A 14,619-nucleotide genomic window follows, 5' to 3' on the forward strand; every position below is an offset into this window, starting at 1 on the left:
CCTGTGAAATGGGGATTTAAACACTGCCCTGTGATTGTGTTTTTGTCTGGAATATGGTAGATATTCACTGATGTGGTTTTGGCTGTGTCCCCATCCAAATCTCATCTTGAATTATATCTCCCACAATTCCCACATGTTGTGGGAAGAACCCAGTGGTTGATAATTGAATCATGATGCTGTTCTTTCCCGTGCTACTCTCGTGAAAGTGAGTTAGTCTCACAAGAACCCAGTGGTTGATAATTGAATCATGATGCTGTTCTTTCCCGTGCTATTCTCGTGAAAGTGAGTTAGTCTCACAAGATCTGATGGTTTTAAATAGGGGAGTTTCCCTGCCCAACCTCTCTCTTTTCCTGCTGCCATCCAGATAAGATGTGATTTGCTCCTCCTTGCCTTCCACCATGATCGGGAGGCCTCCCCAGCCATATAGAACTGTAAGTCCATTAAACTTCTTTCTTTTGTAAATTGCCCAGTCTCAGGTATGTCTTTATCAGCAGTGTGAAAACAGACTAATACATTCATCAAGTTGTGTGTTCTTCTCAGTCTCCCATTGTGCTGTTGGAAGTACCTGGAGGTGAGGGTGGTGGTCAGGAGGAACCAATGCTTCATAAAAGTAGAGCTAATGGACAACAGGAAAGGTCTCCTGGATTTCATCATGGCAATGACTAAGTGTGATTGTAGAATTTTTAAATTTTGTTATTCTTCATGGCAGTTCTACAACATGGTAAATGAGGAAATTTTAGTGAACTGTCTTAGCTTATTCACACATATATGGGGATTTAGTAGTAGAATGAGGACTTTATATGAAAGGCCATGATATTCTGTTCTGATGTTTTGTCCACGGTAGATTTTCTCTGGATGAGGGAATATCCTTGATGTTCCCTCCTTTATTGCTTAATTTGGCTTTTAATAGCCTGGAAAGGTATTAAATGCCCAGGGATATGCACCCGTGAGCGTGATGACAGGGAGAGATGGTAGATTGTTCTCTGAGATGGAACCTTCTGGACCTCTCAGGTAAAAGGTAGAGCGAACTTGAATTGTGTAGGATTCTAATCAACCGCAAAACACTTCTTGTAGCACTAAAAAGTTAATCTGACAACAGACCTTTTAAGAGGGAAATATCTCTGATTATGATAGAAGTGATATAAAGGCAGAGAACAATTACGTCATGAAATAATTTGTCCTCATTCATATGGGTGAGTTATCATCTATGTATGTTTGTATAGTTCAGAAAAAACATAATTCATGTTAATTCATTTGGAAAATAGATTTTTATTACCCACAAGATATTTGGTAGCTATTCAAATTCAATTTTTGATCTTTTAATTTTTTTGAGACAGAGTCTCACTCTGTCGCCCAGGCTGGCGTGCAGTGATGAGATCCACTACACCTAGCTAATTTTTGTATTTTTAATAGAGATGGGATTTCACTATGTTGGCTAGGCTGGTCTCGAATGTCTGACCTCAAGTGATCCACCCGCCTCAGCCTCCCAAAAGTGCTGGGATTACAGGTATGAGCCACCGACTGCACTGGGCCAATGTTTGGTTTATTAGTGACAACTCCTTCTCCATCTGAGGAGATCTTACATGTTTTCTGTTTTGTAATTTAATTTTTGTCATCTTGTTTTACAAAATAACAAAGAATGTACTTCTTTCACACTTGAGATAGTGGGGGAATTAGCCCTCTATGCCATATGTTTTAAATTTTCATGCAGGAGAAAAACATTGGGTGTTTGTTTTTTCTTGAGATGGGATCTCACTCTGTCAACCAGGCTGGAGTGTGGTGGCATGAGCTCAGCTTTCTGCAGCCTTGACCGTCGGAGCTCAAGTAATTCTCCCACCTTAGCTTCCTTAGTAGCTGGGATCACAGGTGTATGCCACCATGCCCAGCTAGTTTTTTTTTTTATTATTGTAGAGATGAGGTCTTACTATATTGCCCAGGCTGGTCCTGAATTTCTGGACTCAAATGATCCCCTTGCCTCTGCCTGCCAAGGTGCTGAGATTATAAACATGAACCACCATGCTTGGCCAGCATCGGTATTTTAAAGAATCATTTTAGTTAAAATTTTGTTTTTAATGTAGAAAGGTTAATTTTAGTATTCCTGATGCAGGAACATAAATAAGATCTTTTAAAAAAGTATTTCAATAGACTATTTTTGAAAGCAGTTTTAGGTTTAAAGCAAAATTGACTGGAAGGTACAGGGAGTTTCTATACATACCTGATCAGCCCTGCCCCACTCCCAACACACATGTACACACGGTCTCCTTCACCATTAATATCCCACACTAGAGCAGTATATATATTTTACAACCAGTTAACCTACATATAATCAAGTATTGGTTCACTCTTGGTATTGTACATTCTTTGGGTTTTGACAAATGTATAATGTCATGTATCTTTTTTTTTTTTTCCCTTGAGATGGACTTTCACTTTGTCGCCCAGGCTGTAGTGCAGTGGCGCAATCTCGGCTCACTGCAACCTCCACCTCCCAGGTTCAAGCAGATATACTGCCTCAGCCTCCCAAGTAGCTGGGATTAAGGCCCATACTACCACTCCTGGCTAATTTTTATATTTTTAATAGATATGAGGTTCGTCCTGGTAGCCAGGCTCATGTATCCATTATTATAGTATCGTACAGAATAGTTTCATTGCCCTAAAAATTCTCTGTGCCCCATCTATTTATCTCCTGCTCCCCACAAACCCCTGACAACCACTAATGTTTTTATTGTTTGCTAAGTTCTGCCTTTTCCACAGTGTCATATAGTTAGAATCATAAAACCTTTTCAGATGGGCTTCTTTCATTTAGTAATACACATCAACGGTTTTTCCATGTCTTTTCATGGTTTGATAGCTCATTTCTTTTTAGTGCTGAATAATATTTCATTGTATAGATGTACCCTAATTTATCTGTTTGCCACTTGAAGGGTATCTTGGTTGCTATCACATTTTGGCAATTATGGATAAAGCTACTGTAAATATTTGTGTATAGATTTTTGTGTGGACGCAACTTTTCAACTTATTTGGATAAATGTCAATGAGCGTGATTGCTGTGTTGTGTGGTAAAAATATGTTTAGTTTTATATGAAACTACTGAACTCTTTTCCAAAGTGGCTGTCCTGTTTCACATTCTCACCAGCAATGAGTGAGAATTCCTGTTGCTCCACATCCCGGCCAGCATTTGATATTGCCAGTGTTCTGGATTTTGGCCATTTTGATAGGTGTGCTGTGGTTTCTCATTGTTTTTTAATTTGCACTACTGTTATGACATATGATATGGAGCATATTTTTATATGTTCACTTGCCGTCTGTATGTTTTCTTTGGTGAGGTGTCTGCTCAGATGTTTTGACAATATTTTAATCAGGTTTTTAACTTTCTTATTGTTGAATTTTAAGAGTTCTTTGTGTATTTTGGATAATAGTCCTTTATCAGGTACGACTTTTGAAAATATTTCTCTCAGTCTGTGGCTTGTTTTCTTATTTTATTGATCTTTTCTTATTTTTTAATATAAATAAGAAAGGTGTTTTAATTTTAGAAATTTAGGTAATATAGATAATTTAGAAGTGAAAATTGATGCCTAAAGTTTTCTCCGTGGTAACTGGTCTGATATTTAGTCTATGACTAATGGAATTTTAGTCATTTTTATATTAACTTTATTGAGCTATAATTAACTAGTAAAATTACATAAGTTTAAGGTATACAGATTGATGATTTGATATATGAATACATTGTGAAATGATTACCACAAATGATATGTTTTGGCTCTGTGTCCCCACCCAAATCTCATGTTGAATTGTAATCCCCACGTGTTGGGGGAGGGACCTGGTAGGAGGTGATTGGATCATGGGGACGATTTTCTGCATGCTGTTCTTGTAATAGTGAGTGAGTACTCATGAGATCCTATGGTTTAAAAGTGGGTGGCACTTCCCCTGTCACTCTTTCTCTCTTCTGCTCTGCCGTGATAAGATGTGCTTGCTTCTCCTTCACCTTCCACCATGATTGTAAGTGTCCCGAGGTCTCTCAGTCATGCTTCCTGTTAAGCCTGTGGAACTGTGAGTCAATTAAATCTCTTTTCTTCATGAATTACCCAGTCTCAGGTAGTTCTTTATAGCAGTATGAGAATGGACTAATACAACAATCCAATTAATTAACACATCTCTCACCTCACATAATCATTTTTTTTATGTGCGTGGCAAGAACTCTTAAGACCTACTCTCTTAGCAAATCTGAAGTATACCATACAGTATTAACTGTAGTCACCATGCATACATTAGATCCCAAAACTTATACATCTTATGTATAATTCAATGTTTGTACCCTTTGAGCAACATTACTTCATTCTTCCCTCTTCCCCAGCCATTAGCAGCCACTAATTCTATTTCTATGAGTTTGGCTTTTTAGATTCTATATAGAAGTGAGATCATATAGCATTTGTCTTTCTGTGCCTGGATTATTTTATTTAGCATCATGTCCTCTAGGTCCATCCATGTTGTCACAAATGGCAGGATTTTTTTCTCTTTTATTTTTTTGGCTGAATACTGTTCCATTGTGTATACAGTCAGCCCTTCATGTCCATGTCTTCTGCATCCATGGATTCAACCAACTGTGGATTGAAAACTTGGAAAAAGAAAAGAGGATTGCATCTGTACTAAACACGTACAGACTTTTTCCCTTGTCATTATTCCCTAAACGATATAGTATAAAAGCAATTTACATAGCATTTATATTGTATTAGGTATTATAAGTAATCTAGAGCTAATTTAAAGGATATGAAAGATGTTCATAGGCTATGTGCCAATACTATGCCATTTTATATTGCATAGTTGCACATCCTAGGATTTAGGTACCTATGTGGTGGGGCATGGGGTGGGGGGCAGTGGTGTCCTGGAACCAGTCCCCCATGGATAATGAGGGATGACTGTATGTGACACATTTTATTTATCTCTGCATCCGTTGATGGACACTTAGATTGTTTCTGTATTTTGGCTGCTGTGAGTAATGCTCCAATGAACATGGGGGTACAGATACCTCTCTGAGATACTGGTTTCATTCCCTTTGGATATATACCTAGAAGTGGGAATCCTGAGTCATGTGTAAGTTCTATTTTTATTTTTATTGAGGAACCTCTTTACTGTTTTTAAAAATAGCTGCACCAATTTACATTCCTATCACCATATAGGGTATTATGGTGGTTTCAAAAAGGGTAATATTTTCTCTTGTATTATTTTGTAAAGTTATTTTGAATCTGAACTGTGTATTAATGTGCTACTATTATTGAGGGGACATTTTGTTCATAGGAAGCATCAACACAGACTTATTTGTATTCACAACCTAGCTGTTGTAAGACAGGTCTAGCAGTCATGGAGGTTTCATGATGGACACCAAACCAAAACAAACAAAACCTGTCTACAACACAGTTCCTCTGCCTAGGAGTTTATTAGTCTGTGGATGTTGATATTCCATATATCAGTTTTCTGGAAACTTGTATACAGCAAAAACATAACAGAATTTCCTAATCAGAATTGTGAATATTATATTGTTGTGTTTTTATTCTTCAAACCATTTACAATTATTTAAAAGCTCACTCTCACTATTTTCAGATTTCAGCAAAAGAACTCCTATTTGGTCATTCAGCTTCAGTAACGTGTTTGGCAAGAGCAAGGGACTTCTCTAAACAGCCGTACATTGTTAGTGCTGCTGAAAATGGGTAGGTATGGTGTGTAAACTTTGTCCCCTTCTCCATGTCCTTCTCTTTTTAAAAACTACAGTGGAGTACAATTTTAGTGCTGAAGGAAACTTTTGTGATCCACATGTGCCTCTCACATATAGGAACATTTAGATCTTGAAAGATTGAATAACTTGTGTGATGATCCCAAGGAATGTAATCAGTATTATGAACCCTCACTCAATACTCTTGTTGCTGGATTGGGACCAAGATAAGCATCTCAACATGTGTATCAGAACTTGTAGCACTCTTACTGGGTAAAGGTTAGTGACCAATGCCTAGTTTTGTAGAATCAGCAATGAAAAAGTCTAGGTGTCTGTCTTTTCTCATGTCATAACACACTTTGAGCTCTTAAGCAAACCCATCCAAGCTTTCATAGTTTTACAAAACAATTTGATAGTTACAGTCTTCATGTTGTACCCTTATCTGATGCTATTATGAAACTAACAGGCCAGGCATGGTGGCTCATGCCTGTAATCCCAGCACTTTCGGAGGCTGAGGCAGGTGGATCACCTGAGGTCAGGAGTTCGAGACCAGCCTGGCCAGCATGACGAAACCCTGACTCTATTAAAAATAGAAAAATTGGCCTGGGCATGGTGGTGCATACCTGTAATCCCAGCTATTTGGGAGGCTGAGAAGGGAGAATTACTTGAACCTGGGAGGCAGAGGTTGCAGTGAGCCAAGATGGCACCCCTGCATTCCAGCCTGGGCAACAATCTCAAAAAATAAATAAATAAATAAATAAATAAATATTTTAAATGAAAATAAATAAATAAATAAATCTAACAGAGGAGAGGGCTCAGTTATCAGTAGAATGGTGGCAGAGAGATGGAAAAGGAACATAGCCAGTGATTTAGGTGCAGTTTCATGGGAGCAAAGCTTGCCCTCATGAAGTAGGACTTACCTGTAGGAAAAAGCCCCACTGATGGAAGAAATACTATGAGCTAGGCTCCTGATGAGTTATTTGCCAAAATATACTCAGGAATGTGGTATCAATTCAGTATGCATTTGTTAATAAGGGATTGGGTTGCTAGTTGAAACAAGATAAGCCTCTCTTTGTTTTTAATCCACAGAGAAATTATATGCTTCTGAATTCTGAAAACCAAAAGAATAACGAGGAATCAAGGTCCAGCTTGTATAAACAGAATAGCTTAATATGTTGGCTAGTTGAACAGATATCAAAGAGATACCTATTTTCATAGCTTATAGTAAATCATTAATTGTAATATTTAGAGGGATTGAACTTTGGCTAAGTCTAAAGTGAAATGTCCTAATACATTCCTTTTTTAACCTTTGCCTGTAGCTTTCATTCACCAGGACTGCCACAAAGTCTGCTACACATGCTGAGATATTTATTTCCAATCTAGAGAATTTGGGGGATGGTTAATTTTTTTCTGGGGCTGCATGAAAAATTGAGAAATACGTAATAGCTAACTGAGAAAAAGATCTGGAAAGTTACTGAGTTTCACCATCAGGTATTTGCCCATAGTGATATCACTCCAAAAGAGAAACTAGGGGGTTAATGGATATATTTTTGATGAAAGATGAATTCAGCTGTATGAGCCCTGTAAATATTGTTAAAGAGCCTAGGAGTCTAGCTTCAGTCTAACTAGCTGTCCTCCTTCACCAAGTTGATGTGAATTTTCTAGAACTTTGTTCTTTTGAGGTTTCTAAATCTTATGCTGTGTCTATAAGATACTTTAAAATGAAGGCAGTACCTACGTTTCAGCTACTGTGTACTTGGCAAGTCTTAACTTTATTCACTGGAAATTATTACTCCTACTAGGCTTGCCCCATTATTTTCCAAACAACAATGCATTTTTAGATTTGAGAAGTCCCATATATTGGCTATGGACTTAGCATTTTTGCCTTCATGGTGACCAGAGGGGACCCAGAGTTGCTTTATGGCTCAGTGTTTAATATTTTTCCCAAATTATTATTTTATTTGTAGGCATACATCCTCAGATTCAGTAATCACAGAAAATTCTAGGATAATGAAAATAAACCATTGGAGATCTGATGTTAAAACAACAGAATGCCAAAGAAAAAGAGAAGATCCTGTAGGTAGACAGTGAGAAAAAGCAGATTATTTACCAAGGAATGTTAATTAAGCAGAGAGCTGACCTCTCAACAGTAATGACAGCAGTGAAATCCCTTCAAAAAGTGGACAGAAAATATCTGTCCACTTGGAATTGTATATCCAACAAAAACACTTTTGAAAAATTGGGGCAAAATAATAAATCTTCAGACAAACAAAAACTAAAGGTGTTCACTATGCCAACAGACTCTGGATAAGTATAATAACACATTTCTAAATGATGTTCTTTAGTAAGAAAAACAATGATTTCAGAAGGAAGATTTGAGATGGAAGAAGGAATATTGAACAAAAACCCACAAAGTTGTAGAGACTTTATAAGATATAATGATATTTATATACACCCACTCACACATACACGATTCTGGTCAACAATAGCATATAATAATGTAGTAATAAGACCCCACACATTCTGGTGTTCTAGAGGTGGGTAAAGATGTTGATTAACTTTAGACCTTAAGCTATATTTATATATTTACATTTCAAGTATTGTTTAGTAGCTACAAAAACAATAGACAAAAGAAATAAAAAATAAAAGCAAGTGTATGTAACTTTCAATTTAAAAAAGAAAAAATGTTGTTTAATTCAAAGAAAACAACTTTTTTTAAATGGAAAAAATAGCACAAAATAAGCTAGTTGAATAAATCTGACTAAAACAGTCATTCCAATTACGTATTATCATTTGTATACTAATCAAAATAAGGTTGGTATAACTGTATTAATATTTTATATATAGAGAGAGTTAATAAAATTTTAAGGCAAAAAGCCTTGGCACCGATAGAAAGGTTTATTACTTACTAATGGAAGTATTAGTCACTAGCAAGAGATGAACCCAGAGAAGTAGGGCACCAGGACTTGGAGGCTGCTAGGTGAGTGCTTCTCAATCCTGAGCATGCACCAGAATCACCTGCAGAGTTTGTTTAATTACAGATTTCTGGGCAGATATAGTAGATCTGGGCTGGGGTCTAGTAACTTGTATTTCCAAAGCATTCCTAGACAATGCTGATACTGCTGGCCCAGAGCCCATATTTGGAGTAGCAAGTACACACATTTGGGGCAGTAAGAGAAAATGTTGGGTCAAGAATTATGGGAAATTTATTAGTAATTATATCATTCATTGTGATAGTGAACCAAAGAGGGAAGATGCTATGCTTCATTTTGAACATGAAAGGGTGTGATCTCCTGAAAGTCATACAGATGGAGATGTCTAAAAGCTATTTCCATATAGAAATATAGAGCTTAAGTAAACAGGTCTGGGCTTCCAATAGCATAATAACAGTACCCAAAGCCAGGGGAATAGATAACTTACCCAGAAAGAGAGTGAAATGTAAGGATGTAAGAAAGTATAAGACAAATATCTAGGGAAAATCAGCACTTAAGAAGCAGACAGAGGAAGAAGAGGAGGCTGAGAATGCCAAAGAAAAAAATGAAAGTATAGTAAAAGACAAGGGAAAAGAGTTTGAAACATGTAATAGACTTCCAATTCAAGATGGCAAAGCAAGCATTCATGTTTATCTCCCGTCCTTCTACACACTTCATTAAAGTTTGAGCAAAACTATAGTGTTACAAGCACACAAATATGAAAAATAAGAATGAGGTCAAGAGAAAATAATATATTTCCAAAAGATATAAAGTGTGTGGAATAATAGTGACTGATATATTTATCCATGGAATAAATTTTTACTGAGGTGCTGAGGAGGGGATGTAAAATTGAATATGACCAAAAAATGCCACTTTTCAAGGAATTTGTAGTAAGAATATAACAGTTTTCTAATGTTATGTGTTGTAGACACTTTCATCTGTTTTCTTTTCATTGAAATAAGAATTTAAGAATTTTTAAGCTTCTAAAAGTTCTTAAGATTTTTACAATTTTTAAAAATTATTAAAATTTTTTAAGATTTTAAGAATTCTTAAATTTTTTTTATAATAGAAGGTGATTTTTGCTATGTACAAACTTAGGTGAACAGTTTCAGAAAATGGAAAGAATATACTTTTTAATAGTTCAATTTCATGTCTTAGTTTGACATATGTAACTTACATGGTTCCAGGTAAGATGTCAGCATTCCATTTGATATACCACAAATTTACTTTCTTTTATTAAACAAAATTGACAGGCAAAGAGCAAATTTTTTCTTTGTGATATATTTTCATTTTATTTTCAGATTTAATATAGAAAACAAAATGATAAGCAAATAAATAGGGAAAGCAAAGGGACCCAAGATGGTTTAAATACATTAATATTTTCAAAGGAACTTTTACCGGTATCCAGGTTCCAGTCCTGGAAAAATGTGAATTAATTGGCCTGATTTGATATCTTACATGGTCAGCCATCAGTATTTTTGAAAGTTCTCAAATAAGTCTAATGTATAGCTAGAATTTAGAGCTACTGGTTTAGAAATAGGCTAGAAACAAGTCAACTGACCGTGTTTTCAAAACCACACATGCCAGGATCTCAACACAGAGTCGTGGAATTAGAATCTCTGAAGGTAATAGTTGGAATAGTATCAGGTGGTTGTTGATGCATAGCTAGAGTCAAAACCCTTGTTAATAAGCTCAAATCCCTTAAAGAGCTAAAATTTTATAATGTTGACTGCTTAAGGTTCAATTATTTTACCTTTGAGATATATTTCTTGATTTTATAGATGCATTATTAGTTTGTTTACCTTTGAGATATATTATTTCAATATCTACCTTCTTCCCAATCTTATTTTTTAGTAGGTACACACAGACACACACACACAGATGTTTTTCCTCCTGTTTTATAGAATTATATGTCTTTTCAGGTTACCTCAAATCTTTTTGGAAAGAGGTTGGATATAAACAGAGGGAAAATACTATGAATATTTCGTGTCTATTTCTGGAATATGATTTCTGAACCTCAGTGCTAATGGCATTTAGGAACAGATAATTCTTTGTCGTGGGGGACGGTTGTATGCATTGTAGGATATTTGGCAGCATCCCTTGCCTCTCCCCACTAGATGCCAGTAGTGTGTTCCTAGTTGTAACAATCAAAAATATCTCAAAATATTACCAAGTGTCCTTGGAATGTAGGCGGAATAGGGGGAAGCAAAATCGCCCCAGTTTAAGAAGCACTAATTTAGAAGATTGAGTGCCAGTGTTTGGTTAGAAAAACAAAAAAACCTGCAAATCACCAAATGCATACAGTTGTTGACATTATTAGTCTATATATTTTGTTTCTTAATATAATAGCGGAATCTCCTTTAAGGCCTATAAAACTTTTGTGTTATAGAACATGGAAAATTTTGCTTATGTGTTAAAACTCTCAAGACTGAAGAATATTACCAAACAATTCTGAAACAGTCATTCTGATTTTTGGGAAGTCATATAAACTACCCTATGCTGGGTGTACTTTGTAACTGTATTTTAAAACTGTGTCTTTGTAATATGTAAACCAAGTAAGAGTTTTCAAAATAATAATATTTTTCTAAATATTAGGTGGCAAGGATGATTTCAGGATTTCAAATCAGGAGAAGCAGAGATACACTGTTATCAATGATAGACCAAATGTAGCCTCTTGGTGGCACTGTTTGTTTTTACAAAAATGATGCATTGGCCTCAGAAGATGCAGCACTTGATGCATTATGATTTTCAGAGCATGTAGTTTAAGTTCAGTGAAATAAAGCATTTTCAAGAGGCTACAGTTTCCACTGAAAGATTGTTGTACTGTCACTAACAGGCTGTGATAGCTGTATCTCCACAATTTGTTGTAGGCCCAGTTGTCTCTAAAGTAAGGTTTGCAGGCTGGCAGCAGGGTGTAATTACCCAAACAAAAAGATACAGATACAGTATGTCATCCCTGCTAATGACCACAACATTTTCTTGCCCAGTAATCTGTAACAAAAAGCCACATAAATGATCAGGCTGCACTTAAGTGCAGCACTAGAGAAAAACTTGGTGGCGCCAAAATTATTCCAGACAATTGAGTGGAAATGACAGAGAATAATACAAAGTTATTTCTGCTAGGGAGATGTGTGTTTGGAATGTCACCAGTGGACAGTGCGTGGAGAAGGCTACACTTCCTTACAGGCACACTGCAATCTGTGTAAGTACGCTCACTTCCTTCAGGGCATTTCTAGATTCTACAACTTGTTTAGGGCATTTGCAAATACACTTCTAAAGAAACATCTTTGGAGAATATTCTTTGCTTGAATTTTTATTTTGTCATGAGGGTCAAATATCACCAGTTATCATCTGCTATTTTGGCATTTTGCTTTCCCAAAAGGTGTTATTCAAGCAGATTTTTTCCCCTGATTCTTTCATTTTTGTGTCTTTCTAATAGATTTGAAAGACAATTTCCATATATTGCCTTAGTGCCACAAAACATACACATACTTGTACATGTGTAAAAATTCAGTTTTAATGATGTGTTGTCTTATAAAGAACAAACAGTTTTTTTCTCTCTCGTTTCCAATTTTAACCCTTATGTTTTGGTAGATAGGTTCTTAATTTCTATATATATAACTTTTATAATCACTTCCCAGTCTTTAAGGCAAATCTTGACTTTTAGTAGATGGTTTCCAAGCATATGTCATGTGGTTGCATGATTCCAATGGTGCTGACCACGTTTTTAAATGTTTTACACTTTTAGTGTTGATGATGTGCATTTCAGCATTCACAAACTCTCCCTTTTTTTTTCTGGGAATAAAACCCTGCACAGAGAGAGCTGGTTAAACGTAGAATACTTTACTTGATCTTTAATAAAATATTTCCACAATTTATTTGGCATAATAATCCTCAAATGCCCTTCAAACACTTTCTTTTTAACATACAGCATTGTTGCTACGGTAAGGAACTTGGGTTTTGTTGTTGCTATTAATTATTTTTCTTTAAGAGACAGGGTCTCACTGTGTCACCCGGGCTGAAGTGCAGTGGTGCTAACGGCAGCCTCAAATTCCTGGCCTCAAGTGATCTTCTCACCATAGCCTCCCAAAGCACTGGGATTATAGACATGAACCACTGTGCCTGGCCTTGTTGTTGTTTAGTTCCAAGTTGCACTCCAGAAATAATTCAATTATGAGCTTTCCATGATTTAGAATAAAATTACTTCTTCCAAGGGATCTCTCTTTCTCCAGAAAATTCATGAGATGCAAATGAGACTAAAGTGCCAGTAGGAGTTTGGAATAACTGAACTAAGAGAAATTTTAGTTGCTGTTCAATTCAATACCTTAATTGATCATATGCTAAAACTAAGGTCTAGAGAAATCTTCAATGTAGCCAAATTATGTTAATTTCTAGTGATAATTAAATGTTTGCTTTGATTTCCATATGCATAGTATTACCACTGCTCATTCCGGATGACAGGAGAAGGCTGGCTTCTTTGTTGTGGAGAATATCAAGATGTCCTTATAATTGATGCCAAAACTTTGGCTGTTGTTCACAGTTTTAGATCATCTCAGTTTCCCGACTGGATCAACTGCATGTGCATTGTTCACTCCATGAGAATTCAAGGTAGTAGTTAGATATTATCTGACAGTAAAGAGATTGCGTATAAAAATATCTACTTTTGAATTATTTGTCGAATTATTGGGCAGGAATTCAGAAAGAATGCTTCTTTATGTTTACCTATTAATGAGGATATGTCTGTAATACATCTGATCAAGAAAAACTAAGAACACCCATGCCAGTGGTTCAAAACACTGGAAAGTCAGCAAAAGGTTAAGATGAGGGGGAAAGAGGTGAATCTGTGCTTTGATCACCAAGTTCTGCTTGTTACATTTTAAGAGTGACAAGCAGGTTTTGTTGTGGATTAGCAGGACTCCTGGAATTTTGCCCTGCTGTATCTTCTAGATGTAGTATTGATAATTCAGTTTCTGTAATGAGTGACTGCAAAGGGAAGTGGAAGTTGGCTCCTCACTTACTTCTGAAACAGGAAGGTTCTTGTTACCATGATTTGCAATGTGATTCTGCCTCTAGTGGTGCTCTTCTTATACCTAGGAATCACTTTGAAATTTTAAAACAGATTTGGAGCACGATATAAAATGTTTATTTTTTTTTCTAGTTAAAAAGTAACTCCAAAGCTGAAAATTTTCCATCTACACAGCCCTGCATAATTCTTAAATGACTATGAAATGATTTTTACCTACCCAATTATATCCATGGTAAGCTTATATGTGACTTTTATTCTTTTCACAGAAGATTCTCTCTTGGTGGTATCAGTAGCTGGTGAGCTCAAAGTATGGGATCTTTCCTCATCTATCAACAGCATTCAGGTTGGCTTGGGAACCCTACTCTTTTTTCCCTACAATTTCAAGCATATTCATTGAAATGTATAAATTATAAGGCTATTACATGCTTATTGTCAAAAGTTCAAATAACATAGATGTGTATAAGTTCTACATCCATATATTTCCCCCATCCATCTTCCCAGGGGTGAGCGTTGGGTACAATTGGCTTGTATCCTTCCAACCTTTTCTCCATGTATATACAGATGTTTTCATTTACACACATACACACACACACACACACAGAAAGATTAGATTTTTAATTTTTTAAAAATAGCAGAACATCTCTCTGTTCCTTACAGCAGAAATCCTCCTTTCTTCTAAGTATGTGTGAACTGTGGCAGGCAAATGACTCTAAAAAATTGAGAGGCGTGTCCCTGGGGAGTCCAGTATATTCACCTGTTCCCTGGCATCAGACTACAAGTTGAGATGATGGACAAAAGAACAGCCATACTATGTGTGCTGATGATAAAATTATTTAGGCTTCCCCAAGGAGCTCTGGGGTCTTTTTAGGAATTTATTGGTTGAGGAAGCCTAGGAATTGTGATGGTATGCTGAGCTC

At 36.2% G+C, this 14,619-nt stretch overlaps 1 protein-coding gene across 6 annotated transcripts in view; it reads left to right on the forward strand.

Moving 5' to 3' along the window:
• The window catches only part of WDR72 (WD repeat domain 72), a 244,968-nt gene that overhangs the window by 36,444 nt on the left and 193,905 nt on the right, over positions 1-14,619 (forward strand). For 5 of the 6 annotated variants that reach the window (XM_033190066.1, XM_033190064.1, XM_033190068.1 and 2 more), the window contains 4 exons: positions 5,596-5,702; positions 11,800-11,878; positions 13,110-13,284; positions 13,969-14,045. In XM_033190066.1, coding sequence (XP_033045957.1) covers positions 5,596-5,702; positions 11,800-11,878; positions 13,110-13,284; positions 13,969-14,045 — 438 coding nt within the window. Of the gene's footprint in view, positions 1-5,595; positions 5,703-11,799; positions 11,879-13,109; positions 13,285-13,968; positions 14,046-14,619 lie in introns of those variants that run through there. The other variant, XM_033190069.1, reaches the window with a different exon arrangement.

The sequence above is a fragment of the Trachypithecus francoisi genome, unplaced genomic scaffold, assembly GCF_009764315.1.
Source record: "Trachypithecus francoisi isolate TF-2019V2 unplaced genomic scaffold, Tfra_2.0 Lachesis_group3, whole genome shotgun sequence".
In the NCBI taxonomy this organism is placed as follows: domain Eukaryota; kingdom Metazoa; phylum Chordata; class Mammalia; order Primates; family Cercopithecidae; genus Trachypithecus; species Trachypithecus francoisi.